General features: G+C 46.8%; 1 protein-coding gene across 1 annotated transcript in view; it reads right to left on the reverse strand.

Annotated features, from left to right (window-relative positions):
• Window positions 1-12,896, reverse strand: part of GRPEL1 (GrpE like 1, mitochondrial) — a 118,092-nt gene extending 105,196 nt beyond the window's left edge. The window contains exon 1 of the mRNA XM_069632005.1: window positions 12,749-12,896. Within this exon, the coding sequence (XP_069488106.1) occupies window positions 12,749-12,822 (74 nt within the window). The 5' untranslated portion in view covers window positions 12,823-12,896. The remainder of the gene's footprint in view (window positions 1-12,748) is intronic.
• Between the last annotated feature and the right edge of the window lie 768 nt (window positions 12,897-13,664).

A 13,664-nucleotide genomic window follows, 5' to 3' on the forward strand; every position in this document is an offset into this window, starting at 1 on the left:
TGAGGCATGTAATACAGGCACATTGCCGAGTTATTTACGGGAGGCAATCATTATCCCACCCCTTAAACCTAACAAACCGGACACGGATTGCAGGTCCTACAGACCACTCTCAGTGCTCAATCAGGACAGTAAGATCCCGACAGTGGTGATGGCGAATAGGTTAAGATCAGTCATACATAAACTCATACCAAACTGGATATGTGCCACGTAGGAATAGATCTGAAAATGTACGTAGGCTCCATCACATTATAGACCATGTCCAAGGGAGCTCCCAAGAAGCAGCAATAATCTCACTGGATGCTGTGAAAGCCTTCGACTCCGTGAAATGGTCCTGGCTGTTGGCCGTCTTAGAAGAATACGGAATTGGGCCTGCATACCTTAGATGGTCCGATTATTATACAGTGCGCCTTTGGCGCGAGTAAAAACGGGCGGGAGCATTTCAGAGCAATGGCAACTGAGTAAAGGCACCAGACAGGGATGCCCGTGGTCCCCGATGCTATTCATCCTAGCATTAGAACCCTCAGTGGCGCATTTAAGACCGCAACATGAGGAAGTAGGAATTAGTACTAACGGAGGACAACATTTGATATCTATGTATGCGGATGACATGCTGTTGTACTTGAGGTACCCAAAAGAAAACCTGCAATACATTCTGGAAGTTCAGGAACGATATGCAAGATTGTCTGGCATAACAGTTAACCCCAAAAAGTCTAGCATATACCGCCTAGGGAGATATGTAGGCATACCACAATGCAAACTGCCGGTACTAGAGATAAAGTGGGAAACTGACAGGTTCAGATACCTGGGCATAGACTGAAGAGGAATATAAGCAAAATACTGTGAAGGCAGTGGCTAAAATAGAAAACAATATGGTATTTTGGACCAAGCTTCCGTTGACAATGATGGGAAGAGTGGCACTGCTAAAGATGGTGGTACTGCCTAGATTATTACACTATTTTGCTAACATCCCACATACAATACCCAAAAGATTCTTATCTACAGAGCATATGCAGGGCGTTTATCTGGCATAATAACAGGAACAGAATAGCACTATGGAAGTTATAAAACTCGTATGAGCAAGGGGGCATTAGATTACCGAACTTTGAGAAATACCATCTAGCTAGCCAACTCCAATATGCAGCAAGGTGGTTATCAGAAGATAACAACGCTAGGGTCTAAATTGCTCAGTGCCGAATGCACCCCCTATTTCCTGAATGAGTGGATGTGGTTACCAAAATTACAGAAGGTGGAAGAAAGCGGATTGTTGAATCTAGGAGGGAAGACACGGCGTCGAGCTTGCCAATTAATAGAGAACTTGTCCCTGTGTTCCCCGCAGATCCCACTAGTAGTGCTAGTGGGAGTGGATGAGCAAATGAGCTGAACATTAGAAAAAGTGGGAACCGGTGGGTATAGCGACGATGAGGGATGTGTTGCAAGACGGGAGTTGGAGGAGTGGATTCATTGGTGGAAGACACTGGGTTACAACAGGGACAGCATATCACATATGCTAGGTTGATCAGGATTATCAAAGGCAAGTGGCCCGACCCCTAGTCCAAGATGCTGCAATTCGCTGGAGTTGGCTGCCGCAGTACAGATCTTCACTGACCCTTGTCAGCTCAAAGTGGTGCGGCACTCTGCTGTCGTCCGCTTCTGCCAAGAGCTTTATGTTTGATCATTTTAACAGGAATGCCAGATTCCTCCTCTACGGTCTCAATTGATTTGAGTATTGTTACTTCAGCAGAGTCCTTCTCAACTTTGTTAGGGTCAAAGTGCAGATCCAATAGACCACCTTACTTTCATTTGACAGCCTTGAAGAACTATTTATTCTCCATAGTGGGGTAGTATATCCTGATGGGTAAGCCAATGACACCAAATTTGGATCAGACACCAGTCTGTCTTGCAGTCTATGGACTTGAGGTGAACAACGAGAACACCAAAGTCACGATATTCATAAAAAATAAGAGCTTAAGATTAGTCAGTAGAGCAATGGGGATAAGTTGCTTCCAGTAATCCAAAAAGTATAAGTACCTAGAGTATGGTAAACACCAAACTTAAGCTTTGGGTATCTGTACATCCAGAGGTCAGGACCCAGGGGTCCGTAGCCTGCATGATTTTCCAATAGGTCTCCTGCTTTTGCAGTGGCCTTGAAGATGCAGGGTGTTGGCATAGTAGGTGGTAGAAGTGTTGTGGGGGCATGCAGCGAGCTCTCCACAGCGCCACTGGGGTTTTAGTGACGTGGTGAAGGTGCTAGCATGTGGTAGGCTGCAGTTTGAATGGGAGTCTTGTGAGGGGGAGGGGGGGTAGTAGTCCGAGGGGGAAGTCACATGTGCATGAATTCATCGGGGCTATAGGACATGACATTGAATAAGATGGCAGAGGTCAGACACGTGAGGCTGCTCCTCGAAGATCATTGCAGCACCTAGGTATTGGAAGGTTGTACCTTACAAAAGGGTGGTACAATTTAAAGTTGCAAGCAACTATCTAGGCATTAAAAGTCACTCACCACCTCAATTCAACATATACACAGTGCACCGCTTGTAGCAGTGTAAAACTGCATTCATCCGCCGGTAGGCGGAACGCCGGTGGCCAGCACAAAGGCCACACAAAGGCCTGTTCCTGCGCCTGTGCCCCCATTCCATCCATCCTCGCCGAGGGTAGGAGCCCCCCCCTCCCATCCCTGAAGCTGCTCCACGCACATGGAGTGCATTGCAGCACCATCGCCGGCATCATAGAAGGGCCTGCCTGACCCTGTCCTCAAAAGTGCCTGACTCCCGCATGCCGGGCGCCGCGCGGCACGAAAGCGAGGCTGATCCTCGCTTGTAGCAGTGTAAAACTGCATTCATCCGCCGGTAGACGGAACCGCCGGTGGCCAGCACGAAGGCCACACAAAGGCCTGTTCCTGCGCCTGCGCCCCCATTCCATCCATCCTCGCCGAGGGTAGAGGGCAGGAGCCCCCCTCCCATCCCTGAAGCTGCTCCACGCACATGGAGTGCATTGCAGCACCATCGCCGGCATCAGAAGGGCCTGCCTGACCCTGTCCTCAAAGGTGCCCGACTCCCGCATGCCGGGCGGCACGAAAGCGAGGCTGATCCTCGCTTGTAGCAGTGTAAAACTGCATTCATCCGCCGGTAGGCGGAACCGCCGGTGGCCAGCACGAAGGCCACACAAAGGCCTGTTCCTGCGCATGGGAGCGCGGCGTGGCCACCCCCCCTGCTCAATTTAAACTTCCCCGACCGCCTTCCGCAAAGTCCGAGGCAAGCTATCGGAACCAAGTATCCAAATATCTCCATTCATACAAGGAGAACTTACTGTAAGTACTTTGCCCCGTCCTTGTAAGCTACTCGTATTTGCTTAAATTACTGACATTGCAATGATACGATTCCCCCTCAGTCGGCATATATCGGTACTCCATGGACTGTCATATCAAGGAGTATAAATCACGCATGCCAGTACCGGGGACACTACTGTAGGCATGTACCCTGAGCCACTACTATTTGAATGTGTTTCAGGCCACCCTTGAAACTCTCGAACCTAAGCATATAAGTATTTTGTGCCTTATGGTCACTACTATTTGAATGCGTTTCAGGCCACCCTTGAAACTCTCGAACCTAAGCATATCATAAGTATTTTGTGCCTTATGGTCACTAGGAGATCACATCTTGATTGCGCTGTACCCTATGGTCACCAACAGACCACTTTTATGACTGTGTGGTGCATTATGGTCACTAGTAGACCACCTTATAACTGTATTGTGCCTTATGGTCACTAGTAGACCACCTTATAACTGTATTGTGCCTTAAGGTCGCTTACAGACGACCATTTCAATTGTGTTGTGCCTTAAGGTCACTTACAGACGACCATTTCAATTGTGTTGTGACTTAAGGTCGCTTACAGACGACCATTTCAATTGTGTTGTGCCTTAAGGTCGCTTACAGACCATTTCAATTGTGTTGTGCCTTAAGGTCGCTTACAGACCATTTCAATTGTGTTGTGCCTTAAGGGCGCTTCAAATTGTATTGTGCCGTGCCTGACTTGGGTCGTCTAATCTAGGTGTACCACTGCCCTGGGCAACAGCCTGTGATTACGCTAATCTAGGGCTGCCCTGACCTGTGCTTTCCAGCCATTGGGTTATCCCTATCTAGGTGCCCAGGCTTCCAGCCATACCATAGCATCCTCACTCCCTTCCATTATCTCACCAGTCCCACTCAAGGAGACCCTATCTTGTCCCCGTCAACAAGCTCATAGGGAACCTATTCTGGCAGCCAGCACCACCATCATGCACATCAGCGTGCGCCTTCTACTGCACTACCTCCTAGCCACACACCTTGCCCTATTAAGTCAACCACTCCTACCTTTGAGGTTAATAACCGGGCCTGCCCTTACCTACGTGACCCAGCGTCACCCACCATGACTTTGACACCCTCAACGAGTCCTTCAGCAACTACCGTTGACTCTCACCACCCCTGCAACCAGATTAACCAATACCTTAATGACCCAGCTCTCTGACTCAAACACTTTGCCACGAAACCAACTCCTAACCAACCTTGCCCCCTCACTTTCAGGAACAAGAGACTAGGCACCAGATTCCGCATTCGTCCTTCCCGCACCAACACCACTAAGCAAGCCCCGCGCACACCACCCAGCCCGCCTTCGCCCACCGCCACTTGCAAAACTAAGACCACAGGGGTTAAATTGCCTGTGTTCAAGGGTGCCCTCATCAGTGCTAGATCTCTCACAGCACACACTCTTGACATAGCCGACCTTATCACCACTGCCGACCTTTACTTCATTGCCAGATCCGAAACTTGGCTACATGCCGCCTCTGGCCCTTCTCTATCCTTGGCCTTACCGCCCGACTATGGCATCACACGCTGTGACCGCTCCTCTGCCCATACTAGAGGTGGCAGCGTGGCATTCATCCATAAAAACTCCCTTGACCTAAGAGTGGTATTCGACTACAAACTTGAATCAGCTGAACTGCTGACAATCAAATTACTACTAACACCTAACCAAACGGCCACCCTTCACCTTATCTACAGGCCCCCAGGGCCGGCACCCACCTTTGTCAGTGAAATTTCCACTCTTCTTCTTGACAAAACAAAAAACAACTCCCAAACAATAATCTTAGGTGATTTCAATCTAGGTCGCGGCGACCCTAAGGATCCTGTAGCAACTGATCTGGAGTATGCTCTTACTGACCTTGGCCTCACCTTGTACATACAAGAACCGACCCATATCAAAGGCAGGACCATCGATTGGTTAGCCGGTTCTAATTGCAACATCCAGGTCCTCAATAGCTCCCCATGCTTACGGTCTGACCATCACATCATAACATTTAACATTGAAGCTACCCCGCGAGCCCCAACACCCATAGCCCCAGCCCTCCCCACCCGCAATAAAAAATATATAACAAGAGAACAACTCCTCCCACTGTTACTCCCCTCTCTTAATGCGGCGACCAACGCCTGCTCTGATCCCACCTCCCTAGCAGACATCTACAACCAAACGATGCTCACGGCTATTGACACTATAGCACCAATCAAACCTAGGAAGGCTAAACCACAAGCACATCTAAACTCATGGTTCACTCCACAGCTAAGAATCCTCCGCAAAGCCAAACGCTGCACGGAAAACCGTTGGAAAAGCCACCCATCTGATGAGCATAAAGATGGCTTCCTCCTCGCCTCCCTCACTTATAAAGACGCCATCATCATTGCTAAAAAAGAATCGCTAATCGTATCATGCAAGCCGACTAATTCCAAGGAACTCTTTAGAGTCCTAAAAGAGCTCGAAACCCCAGTCTCCCCGCCAGACACTTGCACGAAAGACAGCAAATGGTGTGCTAACATTCAAGCAGCCCTCCTAAACAAAATCTCTATGCTCCAATCTAAAATAAAAGAAAAGCAGGACTGCCTGAGGCGTGACAACCGCTCACTCTCCCCTACTTGGCCCACCCTCTCCAACTCTGCCAACATCAATCCTTTCACCTTCGCACCGCTCACTGTCACCGAAGTAGAAAACATCCTCAGGATGAAACCATCCAACTGCCAAGGTGACCCGTGCCCAGCTACCATCATTAAGGACTCCGCCCATGACTTAGCCCCATTCATTACAGCCTTCATTAACTCATCCTTTGAAACAGGTATTGTCCCGGACAACCTTAAAGACGCCTGGGTGATACCGCTACTAAAAAAACCTTCCCTTGACCCAAGCATACCCACGAATTTCCGACCTATTACTACAGTACCATTTCTGCTGAAGATACTGGACCGTGCAGCTTACCTGCAGATCCAAAACTACCTTGAATCAAACAATCTGTTAGGTCTACGACAATCCGGATTTCGGCCCAGACATGGGACCGAAACGGCTCTATTAGACCTAAAAACCCAGATCGAAGTCCTGAAGGACAAGGGCAAATTAGCAATGCTATTACTCTGACCTTTCCGCCGCATTTGATTTGGTTAACCACCAGATCCTTTGCAGGCACCTCCACTCTGCTGCCAACTTCTCTCCCTCCGCAGCGGCCTGGATCAAATCCTTCCTGAGCAACAGATCTATGAGGGTCTTTGCACCTTCCGCTGCCGCAGATCCTTCCCCTATTCATTGCTGTGTTCCTCAGGGTTCTTGCGTGTCACCTACTCTTTACAATATCTTTACGAAACCACTCTTTGATGTGCTTGATTATCTGGGTGTCTCCTACACCAGACAAAGACAACAGGGTAAATTATGGCTCAAAGAGCCAGGATGGCAACTGCCTTCCCAAACCGTAGGGAATAACTGGTACACAGGAAACGGTATGCTGGGGAAAAAATTCATCAACTTGCCAGTAAGGGCAAGACCAAACAATTAGTGATATTTCTGTGGACCGTGGTCCTGTCCTCTTGGACACAGGGTGTGAAGCTGGTCTGGTGCGGGGATGAAAGTGAGGGCAACCAGCACAAATATGCAAAAGTGCGAGAGGGGAATTCAATCTCGCATTTTTAAATCTAGGCAGCTGGCAATCAAAACTGCGAAGATTGAGGCATTGGAATAGTCATGTAACTTTATTTTAACACTAATGACTAGAGAGTTCCTTGCAAAAAGGGTGGTTGTCCAAGGGGGTGATTACCAAAGTACCGAATAATCGCTAAAAAAAAAAAATGCACTGTCCCACTTGGTGTGGGATGGGAAAACCAATACTTTTTGGGTTTTCTCTCAATTTCATGCAGTAACCCCTATTGGTCTTGGGGGTATCATAAAATGTTGTGGTGGAGCCACAACAGGTAAGGTCGACCGGTTTCGATGGTTCATGAATGATTACCGACCATCTTCTTCAGGACAAGATCAATCTTCATGTGCTATTGAATAGTGTCTGTCCTCTTAGTAGGGCAGCGATGACAGGCTGCAAAGTGGATCCCAAGGCCTTGAGGTGGGAGCGAGTCAAGTTTCTCTTGGGAGACAAAGAAAAATCACCAGCTGAGACTTGGTGACATCTGTGCTGCATGACAACCCTTTTTTTAACGATTAATCCTCCTCTCCCGAGCCCCTCTCCTTCTCTGGTCTCCTGCGCCCTTGTGCCTGGCCGAGGTAGTTGTCTTCAGGGCTTGCCACTCACAAGGAATGCTGCCAAGTCTCAGCTGGTGATTTTTCTTTGTCTCCCAAGAGAAACTTGACTCGCTCCCACCTCAAGGCCTTGGGATCCACTTTGCAGCCTGTCATCGCTGCCCTACTAAGAGGACAGACACTATTCAATAGCACATGAAGATTGATCTTGTCCTGAAGAAGATGGTCGGTAATCAGTCATGAACCATCGAAACCGGTCGACCTTACCTGTTGTGGCTCCACCACATTTTATGATACCCCCAAGACCAATAGGGGTTACTGCATGAAATTGAGAGAAAACCCAAAAAGTATTGGTTTTCCCATCCCACACCAAGTGGGACAGTGCATTTTTTTTTTTAGCGATTATTCGGTACTTTGGTAATCACCCCCTTGGACAACCACCCTTTTTGCAAGGAACTCTCTAGTCATTAGTGTTAAAATAAAGTTACATGACTATTCCAATGCCTCAATCTTCGCAGTTTTGATTGCCAGCTGCCTAGATTTAAAAATGCGAGATTGAATTCCCCTCTCGCACTTTTGCATATTTGTGCTGGTTGCCCTCACTTTCATCCCCGCACCAGACCAGCTTCACACCCTGTGTCCAAGAGGACAGGACCACGGTCCACAGAAATATCACCAATTGTTTGGTCTTGCCCTTACCGGCAAGTTGATGAATTTTTTCCCCAGCATACCGTTTCCTGTGTACCTGTCTCCTACATCAACCATGCGGACGACACCCAGATACTCATTCCCATCTCTGGTGATTATCTTGCTGACACCAAGGCCCTCAATGACGTCTACTTGGTCATCCAAGCCTGGATGGCCCAGCACCAGCTATGTCTGAACGACGATAAGACAGAGCTACTTATCTTGGGTACATCACAACGCCTGAGCAAACTTGAGCCATCCTATCAGTCATTCATCATAGACGGCAACTCCATACAAGTCTCGAAAGACACTAAAACACTAGGCTTTTACCTGGATTCCCCCTTATCCTTGTCAAGACAAACTAATGCAGTCAGGTCCACCTCTGCCTACACGTGCAAACTCATTTCAGCCTGCAGACCATTCCTCACCACCCACAATAGCGTCACACTAGCGAGAACACTTATCATGGCAAAAATAGATTACTGCAGTGCTCTATACTTAGGCACCAGCCAAGAAAACTTGTCCAAACTCCAAACCACCCAGAACAATGCAATTCGAGCGGCCCTGAACATCCCTCGTAACCACCACATCTCAGAAGCCAGAACTAGCCTAAAGTGGTTACCCGTGAAGCAGAGAATTTCCCTAAAAACGCTTGCCCTCACGCACAAATGCCTAGCCAACAAGGCTCCGATCTACCTCTGCAGTCGGCTTTCGCGCCACTCCACTGCCCGTCCACTAAGAACTGCTCAGACTCACTGCCTTACTATCCCTAGGTTTAAGCTCCAAAAAGCGGGAGGCACTAGCTTCCCTGTCCTAGCCTCCAAACTTTGGAACACCCTCCCCGCTGCCATCAGAGCTGAAGACTCCTTCAACACCTTCAAGAATAAAACCAAATCTTGGCTCTTTGGCCAGCAATAGTTGTGTTAGACATCTGTCCTACTTACTCAGCCCGCCTGTTCCCCAGCACGATTTCCGGTCTGCTACCTTCCCAACTACCTCAGGGATACTTCCTCTGCGGAGCCTAGGGACACTGTACCATCTGTAATATATGTAATTATTAAGATTGTTATTATGTTGTATTGGTATACTTTTATTGTAATCTATCTGCCTGTATGTTCTTTTCTTGCAACCCTGTACAAATTGTGCCCTGATGCCCCCGGGCCTGATGGTCTGCGCGTTATAAATAAACAAATACAAATAAATAAATACCGTTTCTTTCGAGCCAAGAGTCAGTTATCACTAACCAGTAGCTAGTGGCAGTTGTAAATTTTGAGCCCTGCCTCTCACATAACTATACTTGGCATATATCTCTTTACCTTGAATTTAAAAAAAAAGAAGATCTTAGGCAGTTGGAGCTATACTCGGCATATGATGGCAACTCATGGGCATAGGAGGCTGCGCGCCTTTCACATGTTGACTATAGCAGGAATAGGTGGCGTGATGACTCCAATTGAGTATCAGGGATTCCCCGGCAGTAGCCTCCTCCCATGTGGCCAAGGGACGGCAGCCACTACCGGATCTTGACCCTGGGGCAGCTATATTCGGGAGGAGATCACCACCCAGGAGATGTCATAGCTTCATTGTATGTGATACAGTTTCTCAAAAAGCAAAACTTCAAAATTACCCTTTTCAGAGCAAACATGTGAAATTGGTGAAGCATGCGGCAGAGGATATTAAATTCTACCATCTTAGAGTCCATAAGAATCAGGTACAAAAAAAATATTTCTCTGTCCATCCCTCTTAATCCAGGGATCATGGCTTAGAGACGACTGAAAAAGGGGCCCTACAAATCAGTATTTATAATATTTCTGGTTCCCAAACCATTGAGTGCACATTTCCGGATTACAGACCTAAATATTATACACAGGTTTGATGTGTCTCAAGAGGGGACCTCTACAGAACATCAAAACTTGGGCGAGAAAATGGGAATACGTCACTTGAGGGCTTTAATTTTTCCATCCTCCAAAACATTAGCCTCACAACACTTTTTGTTCTTTGTAGCATTACCCCTTTTGTGATTTTAACTTCTGAAAAGGAGGTGGGGCACTTCAAAAATATCAGTACCCAAGTGAGGAGCATCAGCCTATCAGGTAGCCAGAAACACAGGCTAAATCTGAGAATTCAACTTTACCTGCTGTATTTGGATTAACGCTGGGATTCTTGAGGATGTTTAGTCCGAGAACTAGCTCGAGCTTTGAATACAAGATAGGTCCGCTCGCTGGGCAGCATTCTTGCATTAGCCATGGCTATACTGGGGAGATCCTGCCCATTAAATGTCAATGTTTGCCATCTATAAACTATTACTTCTGACACCTACTTGGAAAAACAGGAGCAGTACCTGAAGTTCCTACATATGATAGGGAATGGGACGAAATGGGCGCCTCAATCAAGGAGAACAAAGTAATCCTGAACCTTAACCAGACATGTAGAGGGTCCATTTTTTTAGTCTATTGATAAGCCCCAAGAATGCTTAAGTAAGGTTTAAAAACATACACACGTGATGTGTTTATATAATCAATGCGTTGGCCATTGAACTTTAAAAAAAAGAAGAACACACAGGAACTAACAACGTGCTTGTCTACTACAAGGGCTTTCAGTGTGGTGGGCTAGGTCCGGCAGTCTCCAACAACTCCTCTCGAGGAGGGGCGAGACCAGTCCTCTCTCAGCCCTTCCACTGATAACCAACCCAAGTGATTTCGCTTATGCACAACTGTTAGGAGTCAAAGCGCAAAAGACTATTCACTAACAGCAGAAGGAACACATTTAGGGGTATTATATGCTTGAAAGTGGGAACAAGTCATCCACAGCAGTGAACGAGCGATATACAAACAGTGAAAGGAACACATTTTAAGGAAATCAGAAGTAGTCCACTTACACAGGACAACCCAAGGCTCCCATTCAAGAGCTGAAGCCGTGTATGTATTGCTCATGGTTTGCAAATGTTTCACTGTTTAGGTGAGTGCTACGACAACTGCATGGTTCGAAATCGCGGGGAGCTGAGAGATATTTAGCTTCTGCCTTGGAAGCGACTGGTTAGCTTTAGCTTGACACCAACAATTACTTTTGCCCCCCCGGGTCAACTGATGCTGAACAAATGCACCTATGAATTCAGCTATGTGCATTTGGGACCAACTATAAAAAAGCGTAACATGTGTATCATAGGGGTTTCAAGGAAGTCATACATAATGGACAATATTGTTTGCATTTTAAGTCAGTTAGATTTGTGGAACGCTGTGTAAAAGCTCATTGCTCTCCAGTGGTAGCTCCTAGTCACTAGTTAATGCTGGATAGCAAGGAGCTTCTTTTAGCACATCCATTACTCTTGGACGCACCCTTCCCTGTTGATTTTCCATCCCACTTAAAGCAGTGCCTTTAAAAAGCCCAAAATCACCTTTCATCTGAAGCCCCTGGTGTCAGAGAATACCAGTGACTCCCCAAATAAATGGCATTCTAATGATGGATATATAGCTGGGAACCACAGGCATACTGCAGCACTTGTATGCTACCAGGGTTCGAAACTGCTGGGAGCTATTTAGTTCCCGATTGTAGCCCAAGAGAGCCTGGTTAGACTGGTAGCTGTTGCTTTTAGGAGCTCCTTTTGGCTCCAGAGGACAATTGGTGCCATACAAACATACCAATGTGAAATTAACTTGGAGTATTTCGGAATGGGTATAAAGAAGCATAATGGATATAGAATTGAAGGACCTTTTTGATTGGCCCTCGCCGAGGATTACCCAGCAGGGAATCCGGCCAGGATTCCTTGCCTTTATCCCCAGCATCTCATGATTACATTTGATTTGTGTCAAACTTATTCTCACTCCTTGTTCCTCAGCGGTAGTTCCTGCCTATTGGAGGATGCCCAACACCCAGGAACTAGTTTTAGCTCCTGCCATGAAATCTCAAATTAGAATCCTGTGCTATATAACCCCAATTGAAGCCAGTAAGACTGCCAAAGTTAACAACGCTTGATATGTGCCCCCTTAGAGAAACCAATCAATTTCCATTAAGAGATCCAATTGATAGCCCTCCACTCTCACTTCCATTACACCCAACTACTAATCACACGTACACCCAACTACTGATGAAATGCCTGACTACGTGTTTCGACCACACCGAACCAAACAATTCAACCATGGAAACAACTCCTTAGAGGGCTTCTCTATGCACCGACCTAGGGCAGAATTAGCAATGTCGATTTTACGATGAAGCTTTGGACCCTTACGGCATGTCTGGATTTAAAAAAAAAAACAAGCCACCTCGTTCTATAATCGATTCACCATACCAACAACTCACTACTCCCACATTTACCGGCCTATTCTATCCGGTGACCACACGCTAAACTCTAGACAATTCTAACGTCCTTAACCAGTGGAGACAACACGTTCTGCTTACCTACCCCTCTAGTGACCCCAGCCACCTCTAAACTTAATATTGCCTAGTCCAGAATTATCCCAAACCAATGACGGCCGGAGAAAGACTATATTCTGCATCTTCGTACACACAGGATATCTCATCTTACCGCAGAGACACCCCCCTCAAGAGAAGCGCCGTTCCACTCTGCCACACCAACATCCGCACACAGTGAGCCGCCATGTCTGCCTGTCACGCCGGTCAGACAGCATCGCGGACGGCGTAGCACAATGACGCATAACCAACCAGCAAATCGAATAGCGTAGGGCGCTGAAAGAAACGTAGGACGACGATACTGGACATTACAATGATCTCAAACTGGCATAGGTGAACTTTGCACTTAAAAACCATGAACACCGAACAAAGCTAGCAAACACATAAAAATACATTAATAGCGTCCTCAAATTAGATCGACTAGTATTTTTACCATTTATGCAGAAGAACGTCAAACTTAAAATGGCCCAGAGGTAGTTCAGCTATCATTACTAGCACCTGCTTGATATATAAACGTACCATGCAGTTAAAACAGCATCATTATATTGAAAATGCTAAAAGATGTTACACCCCACCCTCCCCTTATTGCGCCGGCTGTCTAAGTTCTTACAAATTGGAAACTGTTTAATTTCAAGATGGCTCCCCTGTTAACAGACTTCCCGGAGTTGCATACAGTAGCTAGCGCTAGAGAAAGAGCACAACAGAAAACATGCTTTGATAAAGGTAATTTAGCAAGCCATTTTGGAGTTGTGTGTACTCCAAACTTATTAAACTTTCTGGCACTCCCAGACTCCATTCGGGCATTGTATATTACTGTAAGGGGCAACAGTCAGGAGTGCAACAAAACCTACATTTTGGGGCGCACCCAACCCCCTTATATCATATACTCATTCACACACACACTCATTCATACATACACACTCCTTGCACATATGCATACACATACCTCTCAACCTTTTTTGATACCAAGGCGGGTGAAAACCCAGAAAGGCCATAAACATAAAAGTAGGACTGCCGTAAAAACATGAAAC

Source organism: Ambystoma mexicanum, chromosome 6q (assembly GCF_040938575.1).
Source record: "Ambystoma mexicanum isolate Mex_15411 chromosome 6q, UKY_AmexF1_1, whole genome shotgun sequence".
Lineage (NCBI taxonomy): Eukaryota > Metazoa > Chordata > Amphibia > Caudata > Ambystomatidae > Ambystoma > Ambystoma mexicanum.